Raw genomic sequence first — 24391 nt, 5'->3', positions numbered from 1 at the left:
TGGAGGCACAGATAAATATAATGGAGGGGGTGACTGAGAAGATACAAGAAATGTTTAACAAGAACCTAGAAGGAATAAAGAATAGACACTCAACAATGAACAACACAATAACTGAGATTAAAATTAAACTAGAGGGAACCAACAGCAGAATAACTGAGGCAGAAGAGTGTATATGTGAGCTGAAAGACAGAATGGTAGAAATAATCGAAGCAGAGCAGAGTAAAGACTAAAAAGGAATGAGGAGAGCCTCAGAGGCCTCTGGGACAACACTAAGTGCACCAACATCCAAATTATAGGGCTCCCAGAAGAAGAAAAAAGGTAAGGGTATGAGAAAATATTTGAGGAGATTATAGTCAAAAATTTCCCAGACATGGAAAAGGAAATAGCCACCCAAGTCCAGGAAGCCCAGAGAGTTCCATATAGGATAAACCCAAGGAGAAAGATGCCAAGACACATATTAATCAAACTAACAAAAATTAAACACAAGGAACAAATATTAAAAGCAGCAAAAGAAAACCAACAAATAACATACAAGGGGATCCTTATAAGGCTAACAGCTGATTTTTCAAGAGAAACTGCAGGCTAGAAGGGAGTGGCAGAATACTTAAAGTGATGAAAAAGGTACAACCAAGATTACTCTAGCCAGCAAGGATTTCATTCAGATTCAGAGGAGACATCAAAAGCTTCACAGACAAGCAAAGTTAAGAGAATTCAGCAACACCAAACCAGCTTTATAACAAATACTAAAGGTACTTTTCTAGACAAGAAACATAAGTGAAAGAAAAGGCCTAAAAAACAAACCCAAAACAATTAAGTAAATGGTAATAGGATCATACATATCAATAATTACCTTAAATGTAAATGGATTAAATGCTCCAACCAAAAGATTGGTTCAACCGATACATAAACAAGACCCCTACATATGCTGTCTAAAAGAGAACCACCTCAGATATACAACACCTACAGAATGAAAGTGAGGGGCTGGAAAAAGATATCCCACGCAAATGGAAATGAAAAGAAAATGGGAGTACCAATACTTACATGAGGCAAAACAGATGTTAAAGACCATTATAAGAGACAATGAAGGACACTATATAGTGACTGAGGAATCAATTATAAGAAGATACAAGAATCATAAATATATATGCACCCAACATTGGAGCACCTCAATACACGAGGCAAATTCTAACAACTATTAAAGGGAAAATGGACAGAAACACAATAATAGTGGGGTACTTTAACACCCCATTGACACCAAGGGACAGATCATGCAAACAAAAAATTAATAAGGAGAAACAAGCTTTAGGCGATACATTCAAACAGTTGGACCTAATAGATATGTACAGGGCATTTCATTTAAAAACAGTAGATTTCACTTATTTCTCAAATGCACATAGAACATTCTCCAGAATAGACCACACCTTAGGTCATAAATCAAGCCTTGGTAAATTTTAAAAAGGGGAGGTCATTTCAAGCATCTTTGCTGACTACAACACTGTAAGATTAGATAACAACTACAGGAAAAAAGCTATAAAATAAACTACAAACACATGGAGGATAAACAATATGCTTCTGAGTAACTAAGAGGTCACTGAAGAAATTAAAGAGGAAATCAAAAAATACCTAGAAGCAAACAACAATGAAAACAGGACAATTCAAAATCTGGGATGTAGGAAAAGCAGCACCATAAGAGGCAAGTTTACAGCAATACAATCCTACTTCAAGAAACAGGAGAAACATCAAATAAACAACCTAACTCTACACCTAAAGCAACTAGAAAAAGACGAGCGGAAAAAAAAGCCCCTGAAGTTAGTAGAAGGAAAGAAATCATAAAGACTGAAGTAGAAATAAATGAAATGAAGGAGATAATATCAAAGATCAATAAAACTAAATGCTGGTTCTTTGAGAAAATATAATTGATAATTCATTAGTCAGACTCATCAAGGAAAAAAAGGGAAGTGAAGTGAAATGTTAGTCGCTCAGTCATGTCCGACTCTTTGCAACCCCACGGACTGTAGCCCACCAGGCGTCTCCGGGATTCTCCAGGCAAGAATACTGGAGTGGATTGCTATTCCCTTCTCCAGAGGATCTTCCTGACTCAGGGATCAAACCCTGGTCTCCTGCATTGCAGGCAGATTTTTTACCCTTTGAGCTACAGGGAAGTCCTACCAAAAAAAAATAAAAAGGAGAAGAATCAAATCAAGAAAACTAGAAATGAAAAAGGAGGTTACAACAGACAATGAAGAAATGCAAAGGACAAAAATACTGTCAAAACAATAATTTTCACAATGTGTATGGAAACACAAAAGACCTCGAACAGCCAAAGCTATCTTAAGAAAGAACAGTGGAGCTGGAAGAATCAACCTTCCTGACTTGAGACTATATTATAAAGCTACAGTCATCAAGACAGTATGGTTCTGGCACAAAAATAGAAATAGAGACCAATGGAACAATACAGAAAGCCCAGAGATAAAACCACACACCTATGGGTACCTTATCTTTGACAAAGGAGGTAGGAATATACAGTGGAGAAAAGACAGTCTCTTCTATGAGTGGTGCTGGGAAAACTGGACAGTTACATGAAAAAGAATGAAACTAGAACACCTCCTAAATTATATACAAAAATAAACTCAAAATGGATTTAAGAGTTAAATGTAAGGCCAGAAACTGTAGATCTCTTAGAGGAAAACAGAAACACTACAGTCCTTGACATTAATCATAGTGAGACCCTCTGTGAACCACATCCTAGAGTAAAGGAAATAAAAATAAACAAACGGGACCTAATTAAACTTAAAAGCTTTTGCACAGCAAAGGAAACTATAAACAATGTGAAAAGACAACCCTAAAATGGGAGAAAATAATAGTAAATGAAACAACTGACAAAGAATTAATCTCCAAAATATCAATCAGTTCATGTAGCTCAATACCAGAAAAACAAACAATCCAATCAAAAACTGGGCACAAGACCTGAATAGATATTTTGCCAAAGAAGACATATACATGGCTAATAAACACATGAAAAGATGCTCAAATCAGCTATATTCCCATACAAAATAAAAGGTTTAACATTTGAAAAAAAATAAAAAAGATCCTCTTAAAGTCAAGTCTTCAAATTTTCTTACACAATTAACAGAATTTAATTGTAATGTTCATGCAAACTCTTAAAATTAGTTGTGCAAATATACATTGCATTCTACAGGAAATGTAACTATTAAAAAGAAGCTTTTAACTACTTTGTTCTGTAGTGAGAATTAAAATACCAAAGAATATACTGGGTTATGGGCTTCCCTTGTGACTGAGCTGGTAAAGAACCTGCCTGCAATGCAGGAGACCTGAGTTAAATCCCTGGGTTGGGAAGATCACCTGGAGAAGGAAAGGCTACCCACTCCAGTATTCTGGCCTGGAGAATTCCATGGACTGTATGGTCCATGGGGTCACAAAGAGTCAGACACGACTGAGCGACTTTCACCTTCACTTTTCATACTGGGTTATGGGCTTCCTGGGTAGCTTAGCTGGTAAAGAATCTGCCTGCAATGCAGGAGACTGCACTGACCCGGTTTGATTCCTGGGTCAGGAAGACTCCCTGGAGAAGAGATAAGCTACCCTCTCCAGTATTCTTGGGCTTCCCTGGTGGCTCAGATGGTAAAGAATCCTCTTACAATGCAGGAGACCTGGCTTTGATCCCTGGGTTGGGAAGATCCTCTGGAGGAAGGCATGGCAACCCACTCCAGTATTCTTGGCTAGAGAGTCCCCATGGACAGAAGAGCCTGACGGGCTACAGTCCATGGGGTGGCAAAGAGTCAGACACGACAGTGACTAAGCACAGCACACTACATGCTGGATTACAGACGGCAGACAGTATAAGATGGGCAAAATATGAACAGAAAACACATTAGGGCAAGAAGTTCTTTCTTCGTTGAGGAAGAATTGTATCAAGGCCTTCGTGTTCTAAAATAAGAGAAATGAGTTTAATGTATACTAATAATAGATCTGTTAGATAAAATGCTAGTTAAGTTAGTGAGGAAGATTTCTCAGGCTCAATTAATATTTTATGAAATTCTGCACGTAACAATTTTTTTCACACTGAGTAAAATGCTAAAAAACTGTATTCATAAAACACCACAGGAGATAGATTTCCTCTTCAAAAGAAGTATTTTCAGAATAAATAAAACATGATAAGGAATTCCTAATACACACAAAAGCAGTTCTCACCCGATCTTCCTTCTTAGGCAATTGATCCTTGATTAGAGTCTTGGTTCGTCTGAGAAACCACCCAGACATCTTTCTTGCGAGCCTCTGCATGGCCTTTCGGCCAGTAGCTAGTTCCCTTTTTGTTGCTGTGTGTCTCTGACCATGTTCTACTGGGTCAGAAAACTGCTTCTTGAAGTGGATCCTGCTACCTAATAGTCCTGGCACAGCCCTTTATAAAGGCAATAAGAAAAATGTTAAGGCTTTATTAAACTAATAAGAAACAGACTTCTTTTTGCTCTTAAGAAATACACTAAGTCACGTGTTTATTAAGGATAACAGTAACAAAAGGCAAGAAAGCAGAATGTTCTTTATGACAATTTCAGTGAACAACTATAAGAAGATGATAGGACTGGTAAATTACTTCAGATATTTATTTCAGGGACCAGGAGTAATATGTAAAGCTGGGTTTTCCTGGGACTCTTTACTCTGCATACTATGTTTGGGATAAAACACCTCTGTAAACAGACAACTAATTTTTTTCAGAAACAAATAATTACGAAAAAAAGGTTAAGAAAGTAGAAAATAATTTTCCAAACTCACCAGTCCATAACACACCACAATTCTTTCATGTTGTTCTGAAGAATGGTTCCAGTGAGGCCAATTCGGACATTACATTTTAAAGCTTTCATAATTTCTGTTACTCTAGCCTTTGGATTCTTGATTCTATGAGCTTCATCTACAATGATAGCTGACCATTCCAAACTACAAAGTGAGACAAAAAGGAAAAAAGGTTGAAAAAACGTCCCTTTCTTAGTCTATATAATTTTAGCCAGTTTTCTCTACCAAAGTTTTGGAGTTTTTCTTCTCTACTCTCTGATGATTCCACAGAATTTTCACTTAGTTGTTTAAATGATCGCAAGTTTGGACAACCCATGAAAGTAAAATGTGTAGGGAGACAAAAGGGCAGAGATTCTGTTTAGGGACAATTAAAAGAAATAACTCATTTAGCCATGACTAAAATCACAAAAGGAATCTTTTAAAAGTAATAAAAAAGAAAAATAAATATAAAATAAGCAAAACTTATAATGCTAATTATGAATGAAAAATATCAATATAATCTCATGATTTCTACAAAGTTGCACTACATAGCTCTGCCTGCTAAAAAGGTTCAGGATTGATTATTACCCCAATAGCAATGAACAACCACAGTGGTCAATCCACTAAAAGGAAGCAGGATCCCAAGGAGAAATAGTTGGTTTCAGGTATGCAGCAAGGGAAATACTGGAGATTGAGAAAGCACAGATGCTTTCAAAGACAAATGGGGACATGTCCAAAGAACAAAGGACCAAACCTAATTAGAAAATTAAAGCATCATTAGAAATAATAACTATAGGGTAGTGTAAAACATTGAATATATAAAAATCCAAGGGTTGTATCAAAAATTCACTTTAGACTCTTATCTCATGCCATATATAAAAATTAACTCAAAATACATTGTAGACCTAAAAAAAGAGCTAAATTTTAAAAGTTATAAAATTCAGGAAAAACTCTTGTGACTTTGGGTTAAAGAAAAATTTCTTAGATCAGTGACACCAAAAGCATAGTCAATAAAAAAAAACTTGATAACCTGAACTGCATCAAAGTTAAAAAAAAACTTGCTCTTCCAGACATCATTAAGAAAATGAAAAGACATGATACAGACATGCTACTGAGAAAATATTTGCAAATCATAATCTGATAAAAGAATTTGCATACAAAATTATATAAAGAGCTACTACAACTCAACAGAAGTTAAAACAATCCAATTTAAAAGATGATAAAATATTTTAATAGACACTTCACCAAAGAAGATATATAAAGGCCAATAAGCACATAAAAAGTTCATAATTAGAAAAAAAAAAAAAAGAGAGAGAGAGAGAGATACCACCACAAACCTATTTGACTGGCAATCAGGAAAGACTGACAAAATTAATTGTTTGCAAGGAAAACTAGCCACACTGCTTTGGCAAAGTACAGACATTTTTCTAAAACACTGGCTGTTTCTTAAAATGTTAAAACTCCTTACACCACTCAGCAATTCATTCCTAGATATCTTTCCCCTAGAAATAAAAAATTTACATTTACTCAAAGATTTGTACATGAATGTTCACAGCAGCATTATTCATAATAGCCCCAAACTGAAAACAATCTAAAGGTCCATCCATTAGATAAACAAAATGAGGTATATACAACAGTACTGTTCAACAATAAAAAGGAATAAACTACTGAAACATGTTATAGGAGGAACCTCAAAAATGTTAAGCAAAAGAAGGCTGATACAAAAGACTACATACTGTATGAAATTTACATGAAATCTCCAGAAAAGGCAATTCTATAGAGACAGAAAGCAGATTAGTGGTTGCCTAGAACTGGAGATGGGATGAAAGACTGACTGAAAACAAAAAGCTGTTTGAGGTGATGAAAATGTTCTTAAACTGGGTTGGGTGATAACTGCACAGCTTTATAAATTTACTAGAAACCATTCTATACTTAAAATGGGTACATTCTATGGCATATAAATTGCACCTCAATAATCTGAGTCCACACTGATAGTCAAAAAAAGGGGGTTGGGGAATGGGAGAGAAACTTTGTGGATGACCACCGTACCAATGTATTAGTTTGAAAATTGGAAATAGCAGCAAAAGAATCAAGCATTCACCTTGCTATGTCAGTTGAAACTGTGGTTAATTCCTAATTGTAGGAGAATGCTGTTAATAAGTGTAAAAGAAATGATAAATTTAGGAAAACATTATTTTGAAAACACAATAAAATAACTGATTCAGACAACAATAATTTCCGAATGTTAATACCACTAAGCAAAAGGACTGAAGGACCAGAATATTTAGCTAGCAGAAAAGTATAACCCCACAATTTACTTCTCCCTGTAAAGGGAGAAACATATCTTTAAAATGAAGAGATCTGATGACCATCTCCTTAGCCTATGGGACAAACTTTGCAACCTTAATAGTAGAACAACATGACATTAACATTTCCTGATGTAACATAATATGAAGTCCACAGTATCATTTATGAAGCATTCTAGTCAAAAATGTCAGATCTGAATCTAATTAAGCCTTTAGATCAAAATCAGCTTACCAAAATACATATGGTAGAGGAATACACAACTCTTTGAAAAAGTAATCAGATAAATTTGTGAGACACCCTAAGAGACAACTGACCTGGTCTCCTCAAAATGTCTTACATTAAAAAATTACAGTTGAGGGAATGTTCTACATTAGAAGAGACTAAACGGGTTTAATAGTCAACACACACATTAACTTATATCTTGCCAAAAAAAAAGCACACATAAAACCAGTGAATATAGGGATTGAGTATATAGATATTCATGTACTATTACTTCAATTTTTCTATAGGTTTGATCATTTTCTTAATATGAAGTTGAATAAAGAACAAGAGATTAAGAACAAAGGAAAGGAGGAAAAACAATCACAAGATTTTAAAGGCAGGGAAGAAGATGAACAAAACAACTTACGAAACAGAGGAAGGAGTATCCCGTGCCAGTAGCAAAGAAAGCCAAGAAACAATCTAATTAATGTTATTGAGTTTTTAATTAATGTTATTGAATTCTTAAACGACCAGATGCCTATGGAAACTGGATTAGGTAAATGTTCAACACTGACAAAATGTGGTTCACTGGAGGAGGGAATGTCAAACCCCTCCAGTATTCTTGTTGCAAGAAACCCATGAACAGTATGAAAGGCAAAAAGATATGATGCTGGAAGATGAGCCCCCCAGGTCAGAAGGTGTCCAATATGCTACTAGGGAAGAGGGCAATTACTAATAGCTCCAGAGAATGAAGAGGCTGGGCCAAAGTAGAAATGATGCTCAGTTGCGGTTGTGTCTGGTGCTGAAAGTAAAGTCCGATGTTGTAAAGAACAATATTGCATAGGAACCTGGAATGTTAGGTCCATGAATCAGGTAAATTGGATGTGCTCAAGCAGGAGATGGCAAAACTGAACATCGACATCTTAGGAATCAGTGAACTAAAATGGACGGGAATGGGCAAATCTAATTCAGTTCAGTTCAGTTCAGTCGCTCAGTCGTATCTGACTCTTTGCAACCCCATGAACCGCAGCACGCCAGGCCTCCCTGTCCGTCACCAACTCCCGGAGTTTACCCAAACCCATGTCCGTTGAGTCGGTGATGCCATCCAACCAACTCATCCTCTGTTGTCCCCTTCTCCTCCTGCCCTCAATCCCTCCCAGCATCAGGGTCTTTTCAAACAAGTCAGCTCTTAGCGTCAGGTGGCCAAAGTACTGGAGTTTCAGCTTCAACATCAGTCCTTCCAGTGAACACCCAGGACTGATCTCCTTTAGGATGTACTGGTTGGACCTCCTTGCAGTTCAAGGGACTCTCAGTCTTCTCCAACACCACAGTTCAAAAGCATCAATTCTTCGGCGCTCAGCTTTCTTCACAGTCCAACTCTCACACCCATACATGACCACTGGAAAAACCATAGCCTTGACTAGATAGACCTTTGTTGACAAAGTAATGTCTCTGCTTTTTAATATGCTATCTAGGTCATAACTTTCCTTTTTAATATGCTATCTTGGTCATAACTTTCCTTCCAAGGAGTAAGCGTCTTTTAATTTCATGGCTGCAGTCACCATCTACAGTGATTTTGGAGCCCAAAAAAATAAAGTCAGCCACTGTTTCCCCATCTATTTGCCATGAAATGAGGGGACAGGATGCCATGATCTTAGTTTTCTGAATGTTGAGTTTTAAGCCAACTTTTTCACTCTCCTCTTTCACTTTCATCAAGAGGCTCTTTAGTTCTTCTTCACTTTCTGCCATAAGGGTGGTGTCATCTGCATATCTGAGGTTATTTATATTTCTCCCGGCAATCTTGATTCCAATTCAGGTTATCATTATATCTGCTACTGTGGTTAAGAATCCCTTAGAAGAAATGGAGTAACCCTCATAGTCAACAAAAGTCTGAAATGCAACACTTGGGTGCAATCACAAAAACGACAGATCTTGGCTGTTTCCAAGGAAAACCATTTCAACATCATAGTAATCCAAGTCTATGCCCTAATCACTAATGCCAAATGGTTCTGTGAAGACCTAAAAGACCTTCTAGAACTAACAGCAAAAAAATGATGTCTTTTTCATCTTAGGGGATTGGAATGAAAAAAAGCAGGAAGTCAAGAGATACCTGGAGTAAAAGGCAAGTTTGGCCTTGAGTACAAAATGAAGCAGGACAAAGATTAATAGCGTTTTGCCAAAAGAACACGCTGGTCATAGCAAACACCCTCTTCCAACAACACAAGAGACAGCTCTACACATGGACATCACCAGATGGTCAATACTGAAATCAGATCGATTATAGTCTTTGCAGCCAAAGATGGAGAAGCTCTATACAGTCAGCAAAAACAAGACCGGGAACTGACTATGGCTCAATATCATCAATATCAATATCATCAGCTCCATATTGCAAAGGTAAGGTAAGTCACTTCAGTCATGTCTGACTCTGTGCGACCCCGTAGACGGCAGCCCACCAGGCTCCCCCGTCCCTGGGATTCTCCAGGCAAGAACAGTGGAGTGGGTTGCCATTTCCTTCTCCAATGCATGAAAGTGAAAAGTGAAAGGGAAGTCACTCAGTCGTGTCCGACTCTTTGCGACCCCATGGACTGCAGCCTACCAGGCTCCTCCGTCCATGGGATTTTCCAGGCAAGAGTACTGGAGTGGGGTGCCATTGCCATATTGCAAAATCAGGCTTAAATTGAAGAAAGTAGGGAAAACCACTAGGCATTCAGGTATGACCTTAATCAAATCCCTTATGATTATACAGTAGAGGTGATAAAAACATTCAGGGATTAGATCTGGTAGAGTACCTGAAGAACTATGGACAGAGGTTCATAACATTGTATGGGAGGCAGTGACCAAAATCACAACAAGAAAAAAAAATGCAAAAAGGCAAAGTGGTTGTCTGAGCAAGCTTTACAAATAGCTGAAAAAAGAAGAGAAGTGAAAGGCAAAGGAGAAAGGGAAATATATACCCAACTGAATGCAGAGTTCCAGAGAACAGCAAGCACAGATAAGAAAGCCTTCTTAAGTGAACAATGCAGAGAAAGAGAGGAAAAGAATAGAATGTAAAAGACTAGAGATCTTGCCAAGTAAATGATATACTAAGGGAACATTTCATGCAAGGATGAGCAAGATAAAGTAAAGAAACGGTAAGGAACTAACAAAAGTAAAAGAGATTAAGAAGACGTGGCAAGAACTATACAAAAAAGGTCTTAAAGACTGGTATAACCACATTGGTGCGTTCACTCACTTAGAGCCAGACATCCTAGAGTGTGAAGTCAAGTAGGCCTTAGGAAGCTTACTACAAACAAAGCTAGAGGAAGTGATAGAATTTCAGCTGAAGTATTTCAAATCCTAAAAGATGATGCTTTTAAAGTGCTGCACTCAGTCTGTCAGCAAATTTAGAAAACTCAGCAATGGCTACCAGACTGGAAAACGTCAGTTTTCATTCCAATCCCAAAGAAGGGCAATGCCAAAGAATATTCAAACTATTATACAATTGCACTCATTTCACATGCTATCAAGGTAGTGCTCAAAATCCTTCAGGTGAGGCATCAGCAGTACATGAACCGAGAACTTTCAGATGAATAAGATGGGTTTAGAAAAGTCAGAGGAACCAGAGATCAAATTGCTAACATTTGTTGGATCAAAAAGAAAGGAAGAGAATTCCAGAAAAACATCTACTTCTGCTTCATTGACTATGCTAAAGACCTTGCTGTGTGGATCTCAACAAATTGTGGAAAATTCTTAAAGAGATGAGAAAACCAGACCTTACCTGTGTCCAGAGAAACCTTTATGCAGGTCAATAATCAACCGTTGGAACTGGAGACAGAACAACAGAATGGCTCAAAATTGGGAAAAGAGTATGACAAGGCTGTATGGTATCACTTATTTAACTTCTATGCAGAGTACATCACGCAAAATGCTGGGCTGGATGAATCACAAGATGGAATCAAGATTGCTAGGAGAAATATTAATAACCTTAGATATGCAAATGAAACCATTCTAATGGCAGAAAGTGGTGAGGAAGCAAAAAGCCTTTTGATGAGGGTGAAAGAGGAAAGTGAAAAAGCTGGGTTGAAACTAAACATTCAATAAACTAAAATCATGGCTTCTGGCCCCATCACTTCATGGCAAACAGATGAGGAAAAGGTGACAGATTTTATTTTCTTGGGCTCCAAAATCACTGTGGACGGTGACTACAGCCATGAATTAAAAGACACTTGCTTCTTGGGAGGAAAGCTATGACACACCTAGACAGTATATTTACAACCAGAGACATCACTTTGCCAGCAAAGGTCCATATTCAAAGCTATGGTTTTTCCATTAGTCATGTACCTATGTCAGAGCTGGACCATAACGAAGGCTGAGCACTGAAGAATTGATGCTTTCAAATCGAGGTGCTGGAGAAGACTCTTGAGATTCCCTTGGATAGCAAGGAAATCAAACCAGTCAATACTAAAGGAAATTAATTCTGAATATTCATTTGAAGGAATGATGCTGAAGCTCCAATATTTTGGCCACCTGATGGGAAGAGCTGACTCACTGGAAAAGACCCTGATGCTGGAAAAGACTGATGGCAAAAGGAAAAGGGGCAGCAGAGGATGAGATGGTCAGACAGGATCACTGATTCCCAGGACGTGAATTTCAGCAAACTCTGGAAGACACTGAAGGACAGGGAAGCCTGGAACACTCTAGTGCACGGGGTTGCAAAGAGTAGGACATGACTTAGTGACTGAACAACCACAAAATGTTCAACAGTCTGTTTAAGAAGTTGTTGGATCTCCTATACACTATTCCCTATCACACAAACTATCCCAGCCAGGACACTGTAAAGCAAACAATAGAAGGGAAAAATACAACAAAATCATCATTTTTCATTATAGTAAATTAACAAGTGATGCTGAAAACTGAAATAAGTTTTAAGTTGCAGCATGAATGTGATCTTTGAGATATGAAAGTAAACACTAAAAAGATAAGTAAAAGAACTGAAGGTGACTGGCTCTGAAGAAAATGCAATGGTTGTGGCAGACAGGAATGAACTGTGTGCATATTTGGCTCTTGAAATAATATGCGTATATAACTTTGATAAAAATAAAGTAAAACATTAACAGTAATAACAAAAAGAGATACAGCTGCACTCCTACAGTGTTTATCTACTCTGTATATTGTCTATGATAAATCCTGGTCTATCATTTAGAACAGTCTCACAAAAATTACTTAGTATTTACTCAGATTGAATATAAATTATTTTGAATATTTGTCAAATAAAACTATTCAAACAAAGGAAAGCTGAATACCACAAAAACTGAAACACTTTAATTTTCTTATTTTACACAGAAATTTGATTTATATTTACATAACTCTACTTTGGAATTCTTACTTAATATTTGTAACATACACAGAAAATAACTATCTAACACAATTATATGCCTGGAAGTATAATAAGCACTGAAACATAGAAATTATCCTGTATCAAAGACCTCACAGTCTAAAGGGGTAGACAGTCATACAAAAATTAAAATATGACTGGTGCTAAGATAAATAAACTTATTACATTTATCTAACTGTAGAGTATCTCTTACATACTAAATTCAAAGTCAAGGTTTAAACCTCTTGTTCACCCTGACTTACTTGCTGCAGGCTTGTGCAAGTTACTTAACTTCATGCCTCAGATTGTTCCTGTCTTCTGACTGCATATAGGATATACTAACAGGCAAACTTATGAGTTCGTAAATGGAGTAAAATAAAAGTCTAGAGCTTACAAAAATGGTTGCTCTAAATCACCACATTAAGTATAAATGAACTAAACACTCCAAATAAAAAGGCACAGATATCCAAATAAATAAAAATGCAAGACCTGATAATATGCTAACCACAAGAGACTCACCTTAAAGAACAGATAAAAATTAAAAGCTGGAAAATGATAAACATACAGTTAGGATAAGACTGTATTGTCTATATTAACATCAGAGAAAATTACACGATTACAGACATAAAAGGAGCATTTTTAATGATAAAAGGGTCAATTCATAAGGAAAAAATACTAATCATCGATATGTGTGTACCTAAGTACAGAGTTTCAAAATATATGAATTGAAGACTGACTGAAATAAAAAGAGAAATAAACAAATCTATAATTGTAATTGAAGATTTCAATATTCCTCTCTCAGAAACTGTAAACCAACTGGGAAGAAAATCAGTAAAGACAGAGAATGCCTGAACAACACCTGACCAAACTGACTTTACTGATATTTATAGAACACTATACCCAACAATTATAGAACAAACACTTTTTTCAAGTGTACATAGATCAGATAAAGACAAATTACATTGTAATGGGATACCACTATACACACTAAAAACAAAAAGACAGATTATACCAAATATTGGTGAGTATACGAAGCAAATGAACTCTAATAGGTTGCTAGTTGGAGTAAAATAGTACACCCACTCTGGAAAAATGATTTCTCAGTTTCTTCAGATTTAAACTTATACTTATCATATAATCCAGAAATTCCATTCACAGGAATTTATCCAAGAGAAATTACAATGTATGTCAAAGAAGTCTTACACATAAATATTACTTAAATGTTTACTTTTAATAACCAAAACCAGAAAACCCAAATAACTATCCTCAAATGAATATGTAACAAAGTGTGATATATTTATAAAATGCAATACAATTCAGCATTAAACAGAATGATCACTGATACATTCAATAACACAGGAGATTCTCAAAAACATGATGATGAGCAAAAGATGCCAGACACAACATTTCTGGGGGCTTGAATTCCAAAATCAAACTGTTGGCAGGTTTGGTTTCCATTGAGGTCTCTCTCCTATGCTTGGGCTTCCCTGGTGGCTCAGCTGGTAAAGAATCTGCCTTCAATCCAGGAGACCTGGGTTCAATCCCTGGGTTGGGAAGATCCCCTGAAGAAGGCAACAACTACCCACTCCAATATTCTAGCCTGGAGAATTCCATGGACTATATAGTCCATGGGGGTCACAAAGAGTCTGACATTCTTTTCACTCCTATGCTTACAGACTACTGCCCTCTTGCTATATCTTCCTGAATCGTTTCCTCTGTGTATAGGAGCTCCTGGCATCTCCTTCTCTTCTTCCAAGGGCAATCAGTCAGACTGGCCTCAGTCCCCACCTTAATGTTTCATTTTAACTTAATTACCTTTAGTTACATTCCAAGGTCCTTGGGGCTGGGACTGGAACACATCAATTTGGACATAGCAAGCCTCCTAATTGGACTTTCACCATTCAACTTGGCTCTACTCTGCACAAACAGCAACATGATGACTTGTAAAATGCAAATCTGATAATTTTTTATCCTAATAGTAATCCCCTGAAAACACTTCAGAGAGACTCTATTGTTCTAAGGATAAAGATCAAAATCCTCTAAGAAGCTTTAAATAGTCTTATGATCTATTCCTTCCTTACCACACCAGTGTCTCCTGGCCACTTCCCTTTTACATTCTAGGTATAGTCATTACATGCACAAAGCATTAGAACTGCTTTCATTTACTAAAAAGTGCTGTGATCTTTGTTGTCAGGAGGCCCCTGCAAATGTTGTTTGTTCCCTCTTGCTTGATTCTCCTACTCTTCCCTACTCCTACTCATCTTTCAGTCCTCAGTAAGCTCATAGGTCATCTTCTCTGGGAAGCTCTCTGACTACTCTCCTCACTCTGCAGCAGTCAGGCTCCTCATGTGCTCCCATAACATTCTCTATTCCATATCATAGCACACACATGACTTCATAATTGACTGTATCTAGATTCCCCACTAAAATCTTAAAATGTAGTTCATTTCTTTTGGGTACCTGTAGTCTTGGAATAGTGGTTCTCAATATGTATATGTATTTTTTGCCACTCTACATTAACAACAGACTCCCATAAGTAAAATCATTCATGAAACTCACTATTTTAGTCTAAAGGCGTCAAACACACAAAACACTGTACATAAGATTTAGGACAAGTCTTATTCATTAACAGGCACTGCTTGGAGAGGTAATAGAGGAAATAAAATAAGGAACTGTAGAAACCCTGACTCAGGTTTTCCTTCTTAGAAAATGAGTTAATTACTATAAACTGTCTATTTCAATAACTTTGAAATCAAATTAAATAATGCTAAACAATATTTAGAGCTTAAAAAAAATTACAATATAAAGTGTTCAGTTGCTCAGTCATGTCCGACTCTTTGTGACCCCATAGACTATAGCCCACCAGGCTCCTCTGTCCTTGGGATTATCCTGGCAAGAATACTGGGTGGGTTGCCATTTCTTCCTCCAGGGTTTCTTCCCAACCCACGGGTCAAACCTGTGTCTCATCTCCACAGATTCTTTACCACTGAGCTGCCTGAGAAGCCCCACAATACAAAGGGATCGATACAACCGTAAGCAGAATACTAATACAATCACTCCCATTATTCTGATTACCTGTTAAGTTCATCCAGACATAAGCGCAGTGTTTCATAAGTTGTTAGAGCAATTTCACATTTCCTCTGTTTCACACGAATCAGTTCACTATCCTTTTTGTTACCATGTAAAATAGTGACTCTGAAATATCCCCAGGTGTCCAGCTCATCCTTCCAGTTGTAGAGGACAGAAAGAGGAGCAACTATTAAGAACATCTATAAGAAGAAGAAGAAAAATGTATGATATAATTTTTTAAATGAAAAAGAACCCCAAAGTTAAAACAGAATATCAACTATCCTATTTTTTGTTTTTTGCCACTGTAGTTAATAAGTACAAATACAACTGAGCAACTGAATATATCTAACTTAGAAGACCATCAAACATTACTTTATTGCTATTCTTAAGAAAAAAACTCAGCCCTGTCCAAAGTAACAGCTATTTTTTTATTTTCCCCTCAAAAGGAGTTGAGGAATAAGAAAAAAACAGTTCTCTGAAACAGAAAAGAGTATAATCATTATCCCAATATTAACTTCAAGGGCCACACTGGTAAATAGAAATATGCAAAGCAGGCCAGGTTTTTTTTCTTGAAATGTTTGGTCTTCCAGAGCTCTCTTTCCATTTCACTTTCCTAGTCCATTTCTTTCCCCCCTCTTTCAGATACTATCAGTTGATGGAAAATTAAAGCAATTAGAAGAAAACCTCCTCTTCTCTTACCTTAGGTAGGTTAGGATCAATAACCTATCTATATTTACTTCCATACATTCTGCCCTCCCATCTATTACCACGGGTGTACTGTCCATGTTATTGAAAGACAAACTCTGAACCTACATAGTGGCTCCCATTACTTCCTGGCAACCTGAGGTCAACGCTGAAGAAACTGTCCCCAGTCTGCCCCTCATGATTATATTTTGCTTTTTAACACAACACATATAAACACAAACAAACATGTTCTAATATTTCTCAATAAATAAATCAAATTTATCATTCTCAATAAAACAAATTAAAAAACAATTCTTCCTACATTTCTCTCAAGCTATTAAACCTATCTCTCTCTCAAACTATCACCCATTACTTATAAAGCAAAGATCCTCAGGAGTTTTCAGTACTTACTGTCTTTACTTACTCTCTTCCTGTTCTCTCTTAACTCATGTAAGTCCTAACCCATTGAGATTAACAACATATATCTGTTTAGTCTTCAAATAAATGTTTGGGGTTTCATTGACCTTTTCTATACCAATCCAAAATCCTGCTATCATCAACCATTTTAATTTCTAATGTTTTTATCTCTTACTGTTACCACTGTTCCTGAGCTATTATCTTTAACAGGGTTTAAGTAAGTTTCTTTTCTAAAATTTTATACTCGGTCCTACTGATAAAGATAAAGCCACCAGGGCTTCCCTGGTGGCTCAGAGGGTAAAGCGTCTGCCTGGAATGCGGGAGACCTGGGTTCGATCCCTGGGTTGGGAAGATTCCCCTGGAGAAGGAAATGGCAACGCACTCCAGTATTCTTGCTTGGAGAATCCCATGGACGGAGGAGCCTGGTGGGCTACAGTCCACGGGGTCGCAGAGAGTCAGACATGACTGAGCGACTTCACTCACTCACTTACTGATAAAGATGAACTAATTAAATACACTGAAAATTTTCAGTTTAACAAAAAATAAAATAATACAACATTACTCTAAATCCTACACTCTCTTCTATGAAGCATTTCAGCTGGCTTCATTTATCAGATGTAAGATATCAAGTCTGTGACTTTCTTTTAGAAACAGAAAAAAGAAAAGAACAGAAAATTAATTCTCAAATAGTCTTGTCTTCTACTTGGAATTCACTCTATGAACTCCATTTTTCTCCTTCAATAAAATATTGGGGCTACAAGTAAAAAGCTCCTGCTCCTACCCTCTTTTCAATATTACCCAAACACTATCTGAGCACTTTGAGCAGTTTTCCACTTGAGGGGTCATTCACCAAAGGTGTCAATGAATATAAAGATTTCTAGAACCAGCTTTAAGATTCCAATAGATGTTTATAAATTAAGACATTCCTTATGGACATTCAGTTTAGTTCAGTTTAGTTGCTCAGTCGTGTCTGACTCTTTGCGACTCCATGAATCGCAGCACACCAGGCCTCCCTGTCCATCACCAACTCCCGGAGTTCACTCAAACTCACGCCCATTGAGTTGGTGATGCCATCCAGCCATCTCACCCTCTGTCGTCCCCTTTTTCTCCTGCCCCCAATCCCTCCCAGCATCAGAGTCTTTTCCAATGAGTCAACTCTTCGCATGAGGTGGCCAAAGTACTGGAGTTTCAGCTTTAGCATCATTCCTTCCAAAGAACACCCAGGGCTGATCTCCTTTAGAATGGACTGGTTGGATCTCCTTGCAGTCCAAGGGACTCTCAAGAGTCTTCTCCAACACCACAGTTCAAAAGCATCAATTCTTCGGCGCTCAGCTTTCTTCACAGTCCAACTCTCACATCCATACATGACCACAGGAAAAACCATAGCCTTGACTAGACGGAACTTTGTTGACAAAGGAATGTCTCTGCTTTTTAATATGCTATCTAGGTTGGTCATAACTTTTCTTCCAAAGAGTAAGCGTCTTTTAATTTCATGGCTGCAGTCACCATCTGCAGTGATTTTGGAGCCCCCCAAAATAAAGTCAGCCACTATTTCCACTGTTTCCCCATCTATTTGCCATGAAGTGATGGGACCGGATGCCATGATGTTCGTTTTCTGAATGTTGAGCTTTAAGCCAACTTCTTCACTCTCCTCTTTCACTTCCATCAAGAGGCTCTTTAGTTCTTTACTTTCTGCCATAAGGGTGGTGTCATCTGCATATATGAGGTTATTGATATTTCTCCTGGAAATCTTGATTCCAGTTTGTGCTTCCTCCAACCCAGCGTTTCTCATGATGTACTCTGCATATAAGTTAAATAAACAGGGTGACAATATATAGCCTTGACGTACTCCTTTTCCTATTTAGAACCAGTCTGTTGTTCCATGTCCGGTTCTAACTGTTGCTTCCCGACTTGCATAAAGGTTTCTCAAGAGGCAGGTCAGGTGGTCTGGTATTCCCATCTCTTTCAGAATTGTCCACAGTTTATTGTGATCCAACAGTCAAAGGCTTTGGCATAGTCAATAAAGCAGAATAAATGTTTTTCTGGAACTCTCTTGCTTTTTCCATGATCCAGTGAATGTTGGCAATTTGATCTTTGGTTCCTCTGCCTTTTCTGAACCCAGCTTGAACATCTGGAAGTTCACGGTTCACGTATTGCTGAAGCCTGGCTTGGAGAATTTTGAGCATTACTTTACTAGTGTGTGAGATGAGTGCAACTGTGTGGTAGTTTGAGCATTCTTTGGGATTGGAATGAAAACTGACCTTTTCCAGTCCTATGGCCACTGCTGAGTTTTCCAAATTTGCTGACATATTGAGTGCAGCACTTTCACAGCATCATCTTTTAGGATTTGCAATAGCTCAACTGGAATTCCATCACTTCCACTTAGCTTTGTTCATAGTGATGCTTCCTAAGGCACACCTGACTTCACATTCCAGGATGTCTGGCTTTACGTGAGTGATCACACCATTGTAACTATTTGGGTTGTGAAGATGTTTTTTGTATAGTTCTTCTGTGTATTCTTGCCACCTCTTCTTAATAAAGCAGATACCACAGATATAAAAAGGATCATAAGAGACTACTATGAATCATTTTATACCAACAAACTGGACAACTAGATGAAATTTATCATGTATCACTCTTAGAAACATACAACCTACTAAGACTGAATCACAGTCTTAGTGATTCAGTTTTCTATTTTTTTTATTTCTAAGAAATAGAAAACATGAACACAACAGCTCCAAGTAAGGAAATTGAATCAGTAACCAAAAACCTCCAAATAAAAGTTCAGGAACAGACAGCTTCACTGGTAAAATCTACCAAACTTTCAATGAAGAATTAACGCTAATTCTTATCAAACTCTTCAAAAAAATGCAAGAGCCTGACATGCTTTCAAACTTACTTTATGAGGTCTGATACCAAAATCAGATCAGGATACCACAAGAAAGGAAAATTATAGGCTATCTCCCTGATGAACATAAATACAAAAATCCTCAGTGAGATATTAGCAAACTGAATCCAACAGTACATTAAAATGACCTTACACTTTGGACAAGTGAGATTTATCCCAGGGATACAAGGATGATTCAACATATGCATATCAATCACATGATACACCATAGTGACAAAATGAAGAATAAAAATCATATAGTCATCTCAATGGAGCAGAAAAAGCATTTCAAGAAATTCAACATCTGTTTATGATAAAAACTCAACAAATTTGGTATAAAGGGAACATGCATCAGTAAAGGCTATATATAACCAGCACTCGGAGAAGGCAATGGCACCCCACTCCAGTACTCTTGCCTGGAAAATCCCACGGATGGAGCCTGGAAGGCTGCAGTCCATGGGGTCGCTGAGGGTCGGACATGACTGAGCGACTTCACTTTCACTTTTCACTTTCATGCATTGGAGAAGGAAATGGCAACCCACTCCAGTATTCTTGCCTGGAGAATCCCAGGGATGGGGAAGCCTGGTGGGCTGCCGTCTATGGGGTCAAGCAGAGTTGGACACGACTGAAGTGACTTAGCAACAGCAATAACCAGCACACAGGCAAGATCATACTGAATGGTGAGAATTGAAAATTTGGCATGTAAGACAAGGCAAAGAAACAGGGATGCCCACTTCACAGCTTTTATTCCCATAGCACTGAAAGTCCTAGCAAGAGGGGGAAAAAATCCAAACTAGAAAGGAAGTAAATTGTCGCTATTTCCCAAACATAGAAATATGTAAAAACCCTAACCACTCCACCAGAAAACTGAAAAAACTGATAGAAAAACTGAGCAAAGTTACAGGATATTCAATCTAATACAAAAAACTTGTTGTATTTTTATATACTAACAACAAACTATTAGAAAGAGAAATTAATCAAACAATCCCATTTATAATTGTATCAAAAAGAATAAAACTAGGAAAAATTTAAACAAAGAAATAAAAGACTTGTACATTGAAAACGAAGAGATCTTGATTAAAAAATTTTTAATGTCATAGATAAGTGGAAAGAAAATCCATGCTCATGGATGAATAAATAGTTAAGAAATCAATAAATGCTGCTGAAAAAACTGGATACCACATGCAAAAGAATGAAACTGGGCTACTATCTTATACCACACACAAAAATGAACTCAAAATGGATTGAAGATTTGAAACTAAGACGTGAAACCATAGAACTTCTGAGGAAAACACAGGCTGTAAGCTCTTTAACATCTTGACAATGATTTTTTTGAATTAACACCAAAAGCAAGAACAAAAAAGCAGGACTACATCAAACTAAAAAGCTGCCTAGCAAAGGAAATCAACAAAATGAAAATGAAACCTACTGAATGGAAGAAAATATTTGCAGATCACATATATAACAAGGGGTTAATATCCAAAGTATATGAAGACTGCAACAGCAGAAAATCAAACAAGTAGCATCATTTGCAAGACAATAAACTAAAAAGATAGTGTACTGTAAGCAGAATACTGGAAAATTTTTTGTCTAATTACCAATGAAATTGCAGCTGATTCTGGTATTATGATTGCTAGAAAAATCATCTTTCTCTGCCTTAATCTGATAATGAATTGTATATAGAATGACTAAAGTTCTATCATACAAGATTGTGGTATTATTAAAGTTTTGCCAAACAAGATAGTAATATTTGATTCATCTTCATAAAGACTGAGTTTCAATCTTAACAGCCCAAATCTAAATAATCATTCCAAGAATTAGTATTTGAAATGCAAAGTTTGTATCTTTTCCTCTAGGAATTTATTCTTGGCACAAAACCTTTATTTTACACATCCTTAGATGATTTATTCACCCCTGAAAATGTTAAAAATATATGTAAGATGTATCATGTAACACACACACATAACTCAAACTCATCATCACTCCTTAACTGATAACATTTAGATTCATTAAAAGGATATTTTAAAGTGGTTCTAACATTAATTTTTCAGGATTCCACTGCAATTTTGGCATGAGCATAATAAATACAAGGAAATTTATTTCTCTTCCAGCTATTTCATAGACTATCTTTTAAAAATGCAGTTTTAAATCAATCAAGTTCACACAGGCTTTGGAGGGATATTGTAGGATATCACTGGTAATCTCATCAAAACCCTTCTTTATAGAATTCCAGTTCTAATGACCAACTAAATTCATTTATTGATGTCATTAAAACAAAAGAATATAAAAATATATATCTAATAGTGGTAAAATGCTTGGAAGGGCACTAGCAAATACCCTTCATAACATTTTTGAAGACATATTTGAGGACCTGAGGAATTCATCCTTTACCTATGTAAAAGAAAACTCTTCCCTACCCCCCAAAAAACCCCATAAAGTGTATTTTCCTAGAAGAAACCTAAATACAACAACCAACAAGATAAAACAATAATACAAGCTCAACAAAGAACAGGCAGTTGGAAGGACTGGGTCATGCAAAGTAATGGCATGTTAAATGTAAATAGATTAAATTATTCAACTAAAAGAGTGTGGTTGATTAGATTAAGAAAAAAAAAAAAAAGACCAAATATATACTACCTACAAGAGATTCACTTCAGCTTTAAAGACACATATAGACTGAAGATGAGTGAATGGAAAATGATATTCCATGCAAATGGGAACCAAAAAAAAGCAGGCATAGCTCTTTTATGTCATACAAAATAGGCTTTAACCCAAGCTCTGTAATGAAAGATGATGCTATGAAAGTGCTGTGCTCAATATGCCAGCAAATTTGGAAAACTCAGCAGTGGCCACAGGACTGGAAAAGGTCAGTTTTCATTCCAATCCCAAAGAAAGGCAATGCCAAAGAATGCTCAAACTACCACACAATTGCACTCATCTCACACGCTAGTAAAGTAATGCTCAAAATTCTCCAAGCCAGGCTTCAGCAATACGTGAACTGTGAACTTCCAGATGTTCAAGTTGGTTTTAGAAAAGGCAGAGGAACCAGAGATCAAATTGCCAACATCCGCTGGATCATCAAAAAAGCAAGAGAGTTCCAGAAAAACATCTATTTCTGCTTTATTGACTATGACAAAGCCTTTGACTGTGTGGATCACAATAAACTGTGGAAAATTCTTCAAGAGATGGGCATACCAGACCACCTGACCTGCCTCTTGAGAAACCTCTATGCAGGTCAGGAAACAACAGTTAGAACCGGACATGGAACAACAGACTGGTTCCAAAAAAGGAAAAGAATTACATCAGGGCTGTATACTGTCACCCTGCTTATTTAACTTATATGCAGAGTACATCATGAAAAACGCTGGGCTGGAAGAAGCACCAGCTGGAATCAAGACTGCAGGGATAAATATCAACAATCTCAGATATGCAGATGACACCACCCTTATGGTAGAAAGTAAAGAGGAACTAAAAAGCCTCTTGATGAAAGTGAAAAAGATAGCTTAAAGCTCAACATTCAGAAAACGAAGATCATGGCATCTGGTCCCATCACTTCATGGCAAATAGATGGGGAAACACTGGAAACAGTGTCAGACCTATTTTTTTGGGCTCCAAATCACTGCAGATGGTGACTGCAGCCATGAAATTAAAAGACGCTTACTCCCTGGAAGGAAAGTTATGACCAACCTAGATAGCATATTCAAAAGCAGAGACATTACTTTGCCAACAAAGGTCCATCTAGTCAAGGCTATGGTTTTTCCAGAGGTCATGTATGGATGTGAGAGTTGGACTGTGAAGAAAGCTGAGCGCCGAAAAATTGATGCTTTTGAACTGTGGTGTTGGAGAAGATTCTTGAGAGTCCCTTGGACTGCAAGGAGATCCAACCAGTCCATTCTAAAGGAGATCAGCCCTGGGTGTTCTTTGGAAGGAATGATGCTAAAGCTGAAACTCCAGTGCTTTGGCCACCTTATGTGAAGAATTGACTCACTGGAAAAGACTCTGATGCAGGGAGGGATTGGGGGCAGGAGAAAAAGGGACGACAGAGGATGAGATGGCTGGATGGCATCACTGACTCGATGGACGTGAGTTTGAGTGAACTCCGGGAGTTGGTGATGGACAGGGAGGCCTGGCGTGCTGCGATTCATGGGGTTGCAAAGAGTCGGACACGACTGAGTGACTGAACTGAACAACTATATTTATACACCCAATATCAGAATATCTAAACATATAAAGCAAATTATTAACAGCCCTGAAGAGAAAAAAAAGGTCAGCAATAAGCGACTTCAACACTTCACCTTCAACTATGGATCACTCAGAGAGGAGCACTGAACTTAAACTATGCTTGGATCAGACTGACCCAGTGACACACACAAGATGCATCTAATAATAGCAGAATACATATTCTTCTCAAGCACATATGGAACATTCTCCAGGACAGACAAAATGTTAGAACACAAGACAAATCTTAATAAACTTTAGAAGACTAAAATCATATCAAACATCTTATCTGACCTCAATGGTATAAAATTAATCAAAGGGGAAAACTAAAAAATTCACAAATAAGTGGAGATTAAATAAAATGCTCCTCAACAACCAGTAGGTTGAAGAAGAAATAAAAAATGAATTTAAAAATACCTAAGACAAATGAAAACTGAAATAGAACATATCAAAACATATGGGACACA

At 37.2% G+C, this 24391-nt stretch overlaps 1 protein-coding gene across 4 annotated transcripts in view; it reads right to left on the bottom strand.

The window, feature by feature from the left end:
- The window catches only part of ERCC6L2 (ERCC excision repair 6 like 2), a 153315-nt gene that overhangs the window by 108501 nt on the left and 20423 nt on the right, over positions 1-24391 (bottom strand). For all 4 annotated transcript variants that reach the window (XM_055579003.1, XM_055579004.1, XM_055579005.1 and 1 more), the window contains exons 4-6: positions 15725-15918; positions 4792-4953; positions 4213-4420 (exon numbers count right to left, since the gene is read on the bottom strand). In XM_055579003.1, coding sequence (XP_055434978.1) covers positions 4213-4420; positions 4792-4953; positions 15725-15918 — 564 coding nt within the window. The remainder of the gene's footprint in view (positions 1-4212; positions 4421-4791; positions 4954-15724; positions 15919-24391) is intronic.

Source organism: Bubalus kerabau, chromosome 4, assembly GCF_029407905.1.
Source record: "Bubalus kerabau isolate K-KA32 ecotype Philippines breed swamp buffalo chromosome 4, PCC_UOA_SB_1v2, whole genome shotgun sequence".
In the NCBI taxonomy this organism is placed as follows: Eukaryota; Metazoa; Chordata; class Mammalia; order Artiodactyla; family Bovidae; genus Bubalus; species Bubalus kerabau.
This window is presented reverse-complemented; position numbering and strand designations above follow the sequence as displayed.